Here is a 13889-nt window from a genome sequence, read left to right on the forward strand (position 1 = left end):
GTGAAATGTTAAGCGGCACTAATTCACAATTGCTCTATTTAAAGAAAATGTGACTCCAGCTAAGGCCTGCTTTGCTGAATGCCAGTCAAAGCAACAAAGGCCCCTCTCTTGAGATGATATTCACACACCACAGCAGCACACTGTATGGAAACAGCAAGAAATGTGCTTGTTTGCCCCTCTGTGCTACTGACAGGAGCTGAAGGAGACCCCTATTAGGGTTTCAAAGATTTTATAGGCCAAGCTGAATCTTTCCCCATTTAGATAAAGGTAAAGGGACCATTAGGTCCAGTTGTGGCCAACTCTGGGGTTGCGGCGCTCATCTCGCTTTATTGGCCGAGGGAGCCGGAGTACAGCTTCCGGGTCATGTGGCCAGCAGGACTAAGCCGTTTCTGGCAAACCAGAGCAGCGCACAGAAATGCTGTTTACCTTCCCGCCGGAGTGGTACCTATTTATCTACTTGCACTCTGAAGTGCTTTCAAACTGCTAGGATGGCAGGAGAAGGAACCGAGCAATGGGAGCTCACCCCGTCGCGGGGATTCGAACTGCCAACCTTCTGATCGGCAAGTCCTAGGCTCTGTGGTTTAACCCACAGCGCCACCCGCGCGCCCCCCCCCCCATTCAGATACCCTTCTACAAAAGAATTCATAGTCGTATCAAACTTACGGGGCCACCACGAGCACCTGCAGCACCAGCTGGGCCAGGGGGGCCAGATTCACCCTGGTGGAATTAAAAAAAGAGAAAAAGGTGAGGCAGTACAGTCTCCAGTTCATAGCTCAAATCTTACGTCAGTAGAAGATCAAGGATTTTGTATGATCCACATTTTTCTCAAACCAACCTGGTGCAATTATCTTATTTTTTTTGTTTTTTTAAACTTTTTCTTATTTTGAAATACAGTTCTTAGGTTTTTTTTTAAAGGATGAAAATGTGTATTTTAAGATTAAAATGCATACAAAATGTACTTTTTGGGGGTCAGGTATGTAGAAAAATGCATATTTTGTAAATATCTGTTGTAAAATGTAGTTTTCTTCATGCTTTGCAGATCAGTGGGGAAGTTCAACAAAACAGAATTAGGAATAGACGTGAATGAAACTGCATGAACCAGAAATAGACTAATCCATCATGAAAGGCATTAAAATACACTAGAAGCAACAACAGACAGGAAGTCACCATTAAACCATTTTTAGTCTGTAGTGAAACACGCCCAAATTTGACACAAAATGTGGAACAGGCTGTTACTGAGACAAATATACCCCCAAGACTTAGAAACCACCTCTGCCTGCTGCATAGCCTAACCGAGGACAACTCTTTTGCAGAAGATTTTCTTACCTTCTCTCCGTTGGCGCCAGCAGGGCCAGGAGGACCAATGGGACCAGTCAAGCCCTGGAAAGGGGGAAAAAAGAATTAGGTGCACTGGTGAAAAGCATCTCATTTGTATCAAAGGCATCCTTGCTTTACTGGCAGTTTCAGAACTGAGACATTAGCACTAAAAATGGGGCACAAACGTTACCCCCCACTCTTTCTGAAGCTCATAGAAGATGGGACTGGATTCACTTTCGGAAGAGTAGCCGGGAACACCTAACACTTATTCATCAGTACTAGTTTTCTTACCTTGACAGCTTGAGAATATTCTTTAGGCCTTTGACCTAAACTCTCTTTTGGCCTTGCCAAGTTTTCAGAGGCTCAGCTCTAACCAAAAGCCCACTTTTGCCTTGATCACAGTTCCCCAATGGTCAAGTCATTTCCCTCTCTTCTACAGAGGAGGTAAAGGTAAAGGGACCCCTAACCATTAGGTCCAGTCATGGCCGACTTTGGAGTTGCGGCGCTCATCTCGCTTTATTGGCCGAGGGAGTCGGAATACAGCTTCCGGGTCATGTGGCCAGCATGACTAAGCTGCTTCTGGCGAACCAGAGCAGCGCACAGAAACGCAGTTTACCTTCCCACTGGAGGTACCTTCCCACCTATTTATCTACTTTTTGAGCATTTTGAGGTGCTTTCGAACTGCTAGGTGGGCAGGAGCAGGGACCGAGCAACGGGAGCTCACCCCGTCGCGGGGATTTGAACCGCCAACCTTCTGATCGGCAAGTCCTAGGCTCTGTGGTTTAACTCACAGCGCCACCCGCGTCCCACAGCGCCACCCCAGTAGATGTGTTTTTTCCCACCATCAACCTCTTAGTTGACTAAACTGGTTGCTTTATGTCTTAAGAAAGGGAAAAGCTAAGTTGACCACTTACTCTGCCGCCATCTTTGCCAGGAGCACCTTCTGGTCCCTTCTCACCAATATCACCCTGTTGGAGGACAGCAGAAGGAAAGACGGTAAGTAGGTGGCAATTCTGAGAACCCTCTTTGTTTATGATAATTGCCCCAGAGTGAAAAGATTAAAAAAGTGATTTTCAATTCCACCCGGCTAATTGGTGGGTGGCACCCAACCCCTGATAAAACAGCCCTTCAAGTATTCCATGAAGAAGAGGAGGAGGAGAAGGTGACGACTTACCCTGTCTCCCTTTGGTCCAGAAATACCTGCAGCTCCTCTCTCACCAGGCATTCCCTGCAGACCTGGGGGGCCTTGTGCTCCAACGGCACCAGCAGGACCAGTTGCGCCCTGGAAAAGAAAAATAAGGCTCACCATTAAAGCTTGGCAATATTTCCATATATCTTCCAAACTCGTTTTGAAATCCATATCATGGTATGTGTTTCATAATTTTGTACCTGGCAATATATATGGCAAGTCATGATGTGTGTGTGTGTGTGCTGTGCTGTGCAAAAATCATAATGCGGGGAAAACCGTGAAGCCAGCCAATGCTGCTTTCGATTCCTGCAGCTCCTGTTAACTCTGCTGGCTCAGCTTTCCTCTGACTCCTGAAGAAGGCAGCGACTTACAAGAGCTGGCAAAAATCACGATGTAGGAAAAAACATGAAGCCAGTCAATGCCTCTACATAAGGTAAAGGGACCCCTGACCATTAGGTCCAGTCGTGACCGACTCTGGGGTTGCGGCGCTCATCTCGCTTTACTGGCCGAGGGAGCCGGCGTACAGCTTCTGGGTCATGTGGCCAGCATGACTAAGCTGCTTCTGGTGAACCAGAGCAGCGCATGGAAACACCATTTACCTTCCCGCCAGAGTGGTACCTATTTATCTACTTGCACTTTGATGTGCTTTCGAACTGCTAGGTTGGCAGGAGCAGGAACTGAGCAACGGGAGTGCAGCCCGTCGCGGGGATTCGAACCGCCGACCTTCTGATCGGCAAGTCCTAGGCTCCGTGGTTTAACCCACAGTGCCACCCATGTCCCTTCAATGCCTCTACATAGCAACATCCTTATACTGACATATCACAATGTCTGAAATATCACAATGTTTAGCTGGTGATTATCATAATGTTGAAAACCAGGTATTGCCTAGTCCTAGTCACAATCACTATGAAGCTGCTTGGGCGTTCATCACAATAGACTTGCAGGATTACACAGAGAGGCACTATCATGTGTCATTTCACCAACATGGGATCGATGAGCTGAACGCACACCTCCCTTCTCTGGGAGAAGATGTCCCCCACATTACGAGATTGTCATGTACTCAACAAACTTGATAAAATGAATTCAGGATGCCACACAAACACAAGAGGTAGTGGAAAGCCAGGAAAACATGACAAGTACTCTCTCAACCTTCTCTATGGAGCTACCCTTTCACAATTATTATTATATAATAATAATAATAATAATAATAATAATAATAATAATAATAATAACAATAATTTATTATTTATACCCCGCCCATCTGGCTGGGTTTCCCCAGCCACTCTGGGCGGCTTCCAACAGAACACTAAAATACAATAACCTATTAAACATTAAAAACTTCCCTAAACAGGGCTGCCTTCAGATGTCTTCTAAAAGTTTGGTAGTTATTTTTCTCTTTGACATCTGGTGGAAGGGCGTTCCACAGGGTGGGCCCCACCACTGAGAAGGCCCTCTGCCTGGTTCCCTGTAACTTGGCTTCTCGCAGCGAGGGAACTGACAGAAGGCCCTTGGCGCTGGACATCAGTGTCCGGGCAGAACGATGGGCGTGGAGATGCTTCTTCAGGTATACTGGACCGAGGCTGTTTAGAGCTTTAAAGGTCAGCACCAACACTTTGAATTGTGCTCGGAAACATACTGGCAGCCAGTGTAGGTCTTTCAGTTAATCTAGTCCCTGCTGAACTCCACTGCCCAAAGTCTCTTCAAAAAAGCAGCGCCCTGACAAGGAAGCTTGCCAATATCTTCCCTGCCAACGGTCCCTCAGCTGATTTCCCCATTATCCTCTTTCTCTGAAAGAAACTGAGTTCATAATGTACCTGGCGGTCCAGATGCTATGAGGCTCTTTCTGTATGGCAGCCACTGGGGTTGGGAGGTGGGGGAAAGGTGTACAGGCTGCACTGCAGAACAGGAAGTAATGCTAAGTCGCCACCTACCTTGGGTCCATCGGTCCCAGGAGTGCCGGGAAGACCACGAGGACCCTGCAAGCCTTGGGCACCTGGAGATCCACGCTCACCTGGGAAGCCGCGCTCGCCCTAGAGAGGAAAGAGATCATTTTAGTGCTCAGGATGAGTAGAAGGCTCTGTTCTAGAGTGGCATGATTATGGTAAGGTGTTGATGGGAACGGTTGAGGATTTTGTACTTTCCTCATTTTAAAGCAAACACCCTGTAATAATAATAATAATAATAATAATAATAATAATAATAATAATAAATTTTATTTATATCCCGCCCTCCCCAGCCAAAGCTGGGCTCAGGGCGGCTAACAACAATCAAAATAATCCAACATTCTAAAAACATTCATTATAAAATTAATTAAATTCAAATTAAAATCAAATTGTACTTAATATGCAGCCTGGAATCCTTCATTTATCACAGTCCTCTGAATTTTGAGTTTTCAGCTCAAAAACACACCAAAATACAAATAAAAATGAGTATTTTTGATAGGGTACAGAAGTGTGTATTTTAGGATAAAATGCATACAGAAATGTCCATTTTGTGGAAGAAAATTATATTAAACACCAATGCATGCTTCTCACTTTAAAAAAAAATAAAAATGTGACAACTGATACAAAAATAAAATGACTTACGATTTATTATTAGTATTATTTAACTAAATTTATATACCACTTTCTCAAACGAAAGACCTCTAAATGGTTGACAAAAGACAATCCAAAATGGCAATAAATGCAAACATTGAAACAAGTTACATTAATAAATTAAAACATAAAAAATCAATAATGTAAAAACAATTTTGCTTACTAAAATAACATGCCAAAATTACATGCCTGGGTAGGCTTGCTGGAACCATAATGTTTTTAGCAGGCACCAAAAAGAATAGAGCGAAGACACCTGCTTACTAATTTCAAAGGGCATGGCTGCTGCCACACTAAAGATTTTATTTCTTGGATAATATGGGGCAGTGGTAAAAGTGCCGGTTCTGCAGATCTGTGTGGTCAAGTGGGTATCTATGAATTAACCACAATGTGAAAGTGACAGTGGATTTAGACTGATTCACCCACCCCTAGGCCTTGGATTTTAATTTTACGCTACTCACTCTGGGACCAACAAGACCAGGAGCACCAGCCTCTCCGGGAACACCCTGAAAGAAAGATATACATATATATTTAGAAGCAGGGAAAGAGGGAAGGAGAGAGGTTAGCTAATCTACAGTCCCCTGAACAACCATTAAGATTCCCCCTTGGATCAAATACTTCTCAACCGTTATACTTAAATATACTGTGTTGCTAAGCTCATATTTGCAGAGAATAATCTAAAAATACCTATGAACAAGGGCAAAGGGGAGGTAGAAAGAGACTCTCAATGTTCAAGTGGGCCCTCTGTTGCAGATCTCACGCAGTTTTCCCTCTGTTATGTCCAGCACATTGATTCCACACATCCAGTGAACATTACCGCCAACAATTAAATGAGCCCAAGCATGCATTTGCTTCAAAACAACATTTGTTTATCTAGCTTGCTGCACTGAATACATATTGACCCTCCCTGCCCCGTTCAGCTGCCAAGAATTACTATCTGGAACAAGCAGGGCTTCACAGAATAAAACACCTGTGGCTGATTTATTCCTCATATACACAGAAACTACTGACTAGAAGGAAGTCCCTTTGCAGCAGGACACCCTTAAGCTTAGAAAGTCAACCCTCTGCAGACTTGAGTTCTCATTCTGTCCAGATTATTCCAAGGGTGATCCTCAATGCCCATCTCTCTCTCTCTTCTCATTATTTACCTGGTCACCTGGCTTTCCACCTTCACCCGGAGGACCTGGGGGCCCTGGAAGTCCCTGAAAACAAGAAATATAGTGTTAGCATGACACTCTTGGGGAAGTGCCCGTCCAGAAACACCAATAGTGTCCAGGACAGGAAGGGAAGTCTTGTGAGCCAAATTGATTGCCGTTAAATTTTTATCAGACAGGAAGTAAAATAACTTGGTTTAACTATACAACTGGAGCAATGGGCAAAGTAGTGGTTAAGGGAAAAGAGGAACTGCAAAGAATTTGAAAAAAAATGATTATAAAAAGGGGAGATAAAGAAAATACAGTTATAAAAGGGGAAACCAATGAATTTATAAAATATTAGTAGAAATGGAGGAACAAGAAGATCAATTAAAAGAAGTGTGGGAAAAGGAGACAACAGGGCAGATTGATAGTCAAAGCTGGGGGGAAATATGGGAGAAACGTACGTTGAAAATGTTGTCTATAAGAATAAAAGAAAATTATTATAAATTAGTTTGAAGATGGTATTTAACACCTGTCAGATTAAATCAAATAAAGAAAGGATATTTGGTGTTATGTTGGAAGGGATGCTAGGTATCAGGGAATTATGTTCACATGTGGTGGGGGTGTAAATATGGACTTTTTTTGGCAAAGGGTGTTTAAGGAGATAACAGATTCCACAGGTTCAGATAATGGAGGAACTGGAAATAAAATATTGGAATGAATACCCCAACCCCTTGACATTTGCAACAAAATTATGCCTGCCCACCCAAGCTCCTCTGATTAATACAAGACGAACCTTCTCCACGCTGGTGCCCTCCAGATGTTGATGGATCCCCAGATGGCATGACCAATGGTCAGCGATGATGGGAGTTGCAGCCCAACAACATCTGGGGGACAGCAGCTTAGGGAAGACCAATGTATCTCAAGCAGCCCTATGCTATCCCTGCAAATCTCAACTGAGGCACACCTCTTTGAGGAGCTCCTAAAGTGAGTCACCTTGGGAGGTGTGAGGAACTCAATGCAGCTTGAGACCCAAGTAGTTGGGACAGAGAGCTGGACCATAAAGAAAGCTGATCACCGAAGAATTGATGCTTTTGAATTATGGTGTTGGAGGAGACTCTTGAGAGTCCCATGGACTGCAAGAAGATCAAACCTCTCCATTCTTAAGGAAATCAGCCCTGAGTGCTCACTGGAAGGACAGATCCTGAAGCTGAGGCTCCAATACCTTGGCCACCTCATGAGAAGAGAAGACTCCCTGGAAAATACCCTGATGTTGGGAAAGATGGAGGGCACAAGGAGAAGGGGACGACAGAGGACGAGATGGTTGGACAGTGATCTTGAAACTACCAGCATGAGTTTGACCAAGCTGCGGGAGGCAGTGGAAGACAGGAGTGCCTGGCGTGCTCTGGTCCATGGGGTCACGAAGAATCGGACACGACTAAACGACTGCCAGAAAACCTGGATCTGGGCATCTTGCTTAGCAGGTACTCACCACTAAGGCATGGAAGACCAGAGAACATGGATTCATTCTTCATGGACAGTTAAGAGTTTATGACAACCCTGTGCTTCCATGTCATATCCTTCCAACGGAGCTAGACAGTCATTTGGGATGGGGGGCAGGCGGTCCTTTCCCTAACTTCTCTCCACATTTTCAGTTCGTTTTACTTGTGCAAACAGTTGCACTCCCCAGCACAGGCAGAATTAACAATGGTGGGCACTGCCCTTAAAGAGGCACAAGAGAATCGCTCTACTTACTTGGAATCCAGAAGGTCCTGGGGCACCCTGTTCGCCTCTCTCTCCTGCTGGCCCCTAAGAAGAAGAGGGGAAAACACTAGGTTAAGGGCAGGCCTAACAGTGGGATGTGCTGTCTGGGGCAAAGAGTATAGCTCTCACGTGAAAAATCTAACATCACCTAGTCAAACGCATACAAGTTTTCTTAAGTCTACACTTTCCTCTGTTAGCAAATAAGCTGCAGCCATAAAAAGGACCCCCTTCCATTTACCTGCTAAACCTTGAAAAGTTGCACATTCCAGCACGTTCACAAGTTTCTATGCTGGCCCCAACATAGAGTACAAACTCAGAGCTGATTCATGCATTAAACTTTTAGGTCCTTTTTTGATTTAATGTATAAATGAGGGTTTTTTTTGTTTTTTTAAAACAACTAGTAGGAGAGCTAGAACTGCCTACAGCTCTGTCAAGTGCACTCTTCATTTTCATTCAGTTTTCAAGGATGCATTGGGGTGGTTTTTTTGGCCGTGTAATGTGTTAAATTGTCCTCAATGGGAGCAACTATTCTATGGGAGAGGGAACTAGGAAAAAGGGCTCGGTAATACAGATAGACAGGTAGACTAGGAGGTTATAGCACTATTGCTTGTATTTAAAATGCAAAGTGAAGCAATAGTTAAAGGGAAATGGCTAGTAAGATAGCACCCCAGTTCTAAATAAATTTGAAATTAAGTGCCGCAGATGTCACTTCATAGTGGGGGAAGCGTGGGCATCTGATGGACACAGACAAGCGTGAAGAAATGCACACAGGTCATAGCCATAATAGGTAAAAGGTAAAGGGACCCCTGACCATTAGGTCTAGTCATGGCCGACTCTGGGGTTGTGGCGCTCATCTCGCTTTACTGGCCGAGGAAGCCGGCGTACAGATTCCGGGTCGTGTGGCCAGCATGACTAAGCCGCTTCTGGTGAACCAGAGCTGCGCACTGAAACGCCGTTTACCTTCCCGCCAGAGCGGTACCTATTTATCTACTTGCACTTTGACGTGCTTTCGAACTGCTAGGTTGGCAGGATAAGTACACACCAATTATCTCCACACAGGAAAGATGCAATGCTAAAACTGCTCTGAACTTTAAAGAAATTCCAAAAGAAATCACAATTATTAGAATGATTTTGCAGCTCAGTTAGTATGTGATACTAAGCCAAACCATGACTTAGTACAAGTGTGTGAATGTACCAGAACCCAGAGAGGAGACTGGAGGTGCTTCAATGTTGCCTGAAAACAGGCTCATGGCTTTTTCTTGCTGCAGACAAACCACGAGCTGCAATCCAGGTTTGCATCCACTTGTAACAGCACGAGGCTCTCTGCTGTCTCTACTCACTTCTAGTGGCTGGTCATACTTCCTGGAATGCTTACAGGAGGACATTACATCCACCCATGGCTAGCAGAAGGCTACTATGAGTGTGTGCAAGGCATTAAAAAAAGTATAGTGGAAGAAAAAGAAGCATGATCTTATAAAGCAGGCATGTCAAGCAGGTAGATTGTGATCTACCGGTAGATCACTGGACGTCTGTATTAGATCACCGGTAGATCAGTAGCTCCCCCCAAAGAAGCTAAAAAACTTTGGCTCCCCTAAAAAAAGCTCAACATCTTTGCCCTGCACCCCTAAAATGACCTGAACCACCAAAAACAGGGCTTTCCTTCCTAAAAATGCTCAACAACTTTCGCCGAAACCCCCCAAAAGGGGGTAGATCACTGCCAGTTTTTAACTCTGAGTAGATCACTGTCTCTTGGAAGTTGGGCCACCCCTGTTATAAAGCAACACCCAACACCCCAGAAAATGTCACCAAAATTTTCCAGACACCCGAATCTTTGGGGCATATTCAGTTCCTCCCTTATGCCTAAGAAAATGCAGGATTTCGATTCGGCCAACCTCCTGCCTGCCAGCAGTAAAACACTCATACTCACAGCAGGCCCTGGCGGTCCACCTGCTCCCGTCTCGCCATCTTTGCCAGGAAGACCCTGATGAGAAAAAGTGATACATTTGAGACAGGATCGGAAAGTCTTGATGAACAATGCAATTTCCCCTCCCACAGACCAAAAATTGCCCCCAAGTCCAGGGAGCTGGCAGAAGGAAAGGGCTTTCTTTTTGTATAAGTTTCTTACTAAGCAGCTAGGATTAAAGGATAGCTGCCTGAAGTGCTCATTATGAAGGAAATGATTGCTGGTTGGCATGATTCTAGGGTGCAATCCTTTCTCCTCCCCTGAGGGCAGTAGGTGTCTCTGGTGTGCACTCCCTGTGCTACCGATCACGGAAAAGCTGCAGGAATGCACAGGGTACGTCAAAACTGCATGTGAAGGTGCAATTTTTTTCAAGAGGGATGGGAGCCTCCAGGAAGACTCATGGCTAAATTCTGAGGTCTCTCAGATGCATGCACAGAGTTATTATTAAGTAAATTTCCCTCTGCCATTCTGCATCTCATCCTCTAAAGGCCTCGTGGCTCCGAATTCTTTTACTAGCATTTCTGAAAGTCTGATTGCTTTACAGGTGTAATAGTTCCAATTGAAATTAGACTAGAAGCTATGTCAGGTTTGTCAGAGGTGAGCTCTCTGCAAAAGCAGCGTTGAAGTTAGGAGACTCTAAGCTTAAACCCTTTTATTTCAATCGTTCTGTGGCCATGCAGCAAATTAAGGCACAGTCATTCAACAGACTGTATGCAACTGAGAGGGAGCTTAACTGGGACTAAGGTGTCACACGGTATTTTATGAAGCATCTGCCTTCAGGGGCTTCTTCACGCAGTTGGTTGTGAGCACTCTGCATTCCAAAGCACCACCCCCATGTCATCTGGACTGTACCCCAATAGCTGGGTGGAGGGAACCAAATCATGGCATCCTGTTCAGGCCAGGCAGAGAGAGGCTGGGTTTCTCTCTGCTGCAGGACAGGGTGGGGAGAAGATGGCTTCATAATGGCAGTGGGAGGATAAAACGATAATCAACCACACTTACTCTTAGGCCAGGAGCACCAGGAAGTCCTTTCTCACCAGCTTTACCAGGTTCACCCTAGATGGAAAGAAGAAACAGAAGTCGTCACTAGTGTGCTTTTGGAAGAAATCTGAGCCCTCCAATCTGGTGAGGAGAGCCAGTTCTACTTCTCCTGTCCAGCTCTCTCCTTCTCTGTTGTTATAACCAAGGTATAAAGGTAAAGGGACCCCTGACCATTAGGTCCAGTCATGGCCGACTCTGGGGTTGCGGCACTCATCTCGTTTTATTGGCCGAGGGAGCCGGCATACAGCTTCTGGGTCATGTGGCCAGCATGAATAAGCCACTTTTGGTGAACCAGAGCAGCGCATGGAAACGCCGTTTACCTTCCCGCCTGGGCGGTACTTATTTATCTACTTGCACTCTGACGTGCTTTCAAACTGCTAGGTTGGCAGGAGCAGGGACAGAGCAACGGGAGCTCACCCCGCCGCGGGGATTCGAACTGCCGACCTTCTGATCGGCAAGTCCTAGGCTCTGTGGTTTAACCCACAGCGCCACCCACATCCCTTATAACCAAGATATAGGCAGTGCTTTTTTCTGGGAGGGGGGACACATAGGGGACCGCATACCCCTAAACATTTTGTGAATCTAAGTTTGGCCTCATTGGGGGGCAGTATTTCAATATGAGTAGGAAAATGAGAGTACCCCTAAACATTTTTTTAAAGAGAAAAAGCACTGGGTATAGGTATATGATTTTTTGGGACCAGCAGAGCAAGCACATTACCCAGCCTGGACAATAACTAAGTGGCTTTCCTGCTGTGCTAGTTACAAAATGGAACTATTCCATGTTACAACCTTGTACCATTTCCCCTCAAACATCTTCCCTAGTGACAATGCATGGGTCATAGTGTCAATGATTGCTGAGTGCAGATTTACTTACATTTGCACCTTTCGGGCCTGGGAAACCCATGACGCCAGGCTGGCCACGGGCACCTTGTGGACCAGGTGGGCCAGGTCGCCCATCTTCACCTGGGGCACCCTATTGAGAGATAGAGAAACAGGCATGCCTTGTTAATGATGCTGGGAAGACAAGTAAAGGTAAAGGGACCCCTGACCATTAGGTCCAGTCGTGGTCGACTCTGGGGTTGACAAGTAACATATCCTATATAGAGTGGACCCAACTTTATGGAAGTGCTACTTTGACCCAGACATGCTGGATGTCTTTCAGAACCTCAAAAAGCAAAGGAAAGGCATCAACCCATAATAAATATCTATTGTAGGGCAATGCCTTTATTATGCCAAGCAAAATGTCACAATTTAGTGAGCACGTTTTTCTGTTTGTTCCCATGTGGAAAACCAGCATACTGGTGTATATTAGAACTTTTTGTGCCCTTAGATAATTCCAGTTCCCAAGTGTGATTTTGATTTTACAAAGCTCACCACTGCAGCATTAACATCCACTCACCATTCAGTAATGCTGCTCATATAAACAAACACAGACTTCCAGTGTTACTACTGTACCCCTACAATATCCAAGGTTCCATTAAGCATTCCTAAGACTCCACCATCCACTTCTCTTGCACACTCCAAATTATGCATTGCCTTTGAAACGAACCCCAGAAATTCTGCAAGTCAGCACCCACCTATTTCCTGAATCCCATCTCCTCAAATTGTCTACCGACCACTGTTCCGCTCACCTACATATTATCCACTCGCTGTCTTTTACCTGGCATTGCTCAGGAATTCTGAGAAACAAAACAAAAACTATGTGGCTTTGAAATCAGTGGAGTTTTGAACAGTTCCGTCCATCATCTTGATTCAAAATGGTGTCCAATTGTATCCAAACATCAAGAAAAGCCTGCTCCTTCATCTCAAGAACCATCAAGCAAAATTTGGTTCCAAGATCTTTAGAGGTGGCTAAATGCATAGCCAAGAAGCCAACAATTTTCCAAAATATATAGTACATCCATCACTCCTTTCTCAAAGCTCTCGGCACCCCTATTATTTTGGATGACACAAGATGAAAATGACGGAATATACTTACAGATGGGCCAACTTTGCCTTGGGGACCAGCATCACCCGGGCGACCAGTGAGACCCTAGATGCAAGAAGAAAAAGGCAGACCATTAAGACCTTTCCCCAGTCTCTTTCCTTGAGCAGTCAACAATACAATTTATACACATAGCTCCAAAATGGTTCATCTAATCTATTTTTTGATGCAGGTTCAACAATCAGTTCTACTATTGGTTCAATAGAAGCCGTCAGCCAAATAAATTTTAGATCCTAAAGGTGGTAAACAACTAAGTTTTACTCAGAGTAAACCCATCAAATTAATGAATATGACCAAACTAAGTCCATTAATTTCAATAGGTAAAAGTTGAACACGACCTTAATTTACTTTCTTTGGGACAGCTATAACAACACCTTTGCTGTGGCCAAAGGCTCAACCCAGGCCAGAGAAACTAAAGAGGCTTAGGACATGATAAAGTCTCCTCAAAGGGTATTCCTAATCTAAATTTAATAAATCTGAAACATGCCACTTTTAAACTGAATTTGAAGCACCCGGAATGGGCTCAGAGAATAAAATGGTCAATGATGTAGTACTACCTTAGAAGCTAACAAGTCCTGCAAGTTGTTTGTATGGGAGACTACCTAGAAGTATTATATTAGACACTCTGAGCTCCTCAAAGAGAGAGAAGAGCAAAAGTATGATAAAGTTTTGAAGGAGATAATCACTGCACACCATGCTAAAGTATAACGAACTGAGCCTTGGGAAACCAAGGAAATTCAAGGCTTCCTAGCAGTGCCATTGCAAGCTAGCTGCTCAATGCTTTTCCCACTCTCAACTGGATTTTCAGCTTACTCCACGAAATGGAGAAAATGCCATTAGTAGCAAGTCTGTGTGTGGAGAAGCTCCACTGGTAGAACATCTCCCAGGCTCAGATACTCTAAAC

The 13889-nt window shown here is 44.6% G+C and overlaps 1 protein-coding gene across 9 annotated transcripts in view; it reads right to left on the reverse strand.

Moving 5' to 3' along the window:
• The window catches only part of COL2A1 (collagen type II alpha 1 chain), a 100197-nt gene that overhangs the window by 23447 nt on the left and 62861 nt on the right, over positions 1-13889 (reverse strand). For all 9 annotated transcript variants that reach the window (XM_083599170.1, XM_083599174.1, XM_083599172.1 and 6 more), the window contains 12 exons: positions 12980-13033; positions 11876-11974; positions 10963-11016; positions 9925-9978; positions 7989-8042; positions 6246-6299; positions 5559-5603; positions 4438-4536; positions 2492-2599; positions 2232-2285; positions 1327-1380; positions 664-717 (listed from right to left, as the gene is read on the reverse strand). In XM_083599170.1, coding sequence (XP_083455296.1) covers positions 664-717; positions 1327-1380; positions 2232-2285; positions 2492-2599; positions 4438-4536; positions 5559-5603; positions 6246-6299; positions 7989-8042; positions 9925-9978; positions 10963-11016; positions 11876-11974; positions 12980-13033 — 783 coding nt within the window. The remainder of the gene's footprint in view (positions 1-663; positions 718-1326; positions 1381-2231; positions 2286-2491; positions 2600-4437; positions 4537-5558; positions 5604-6245; positions 6300-7988; positions 8043-9924; positions 9979-10962; positions 11017-11875; positions 11975-12979; positions 13034-13889) is intronic.

Source organism: Podarcis filfolensis (genome assembly GCF_964270895.1).
Source record: "Podarcis filfolensis genome assembly, chromosome: 2".
NCBI lineage: Eukaryota > Metazoa > Chordata > Lepidosauria > Squamata > Lacertidae > Podarcis > Podarcis filfolensis.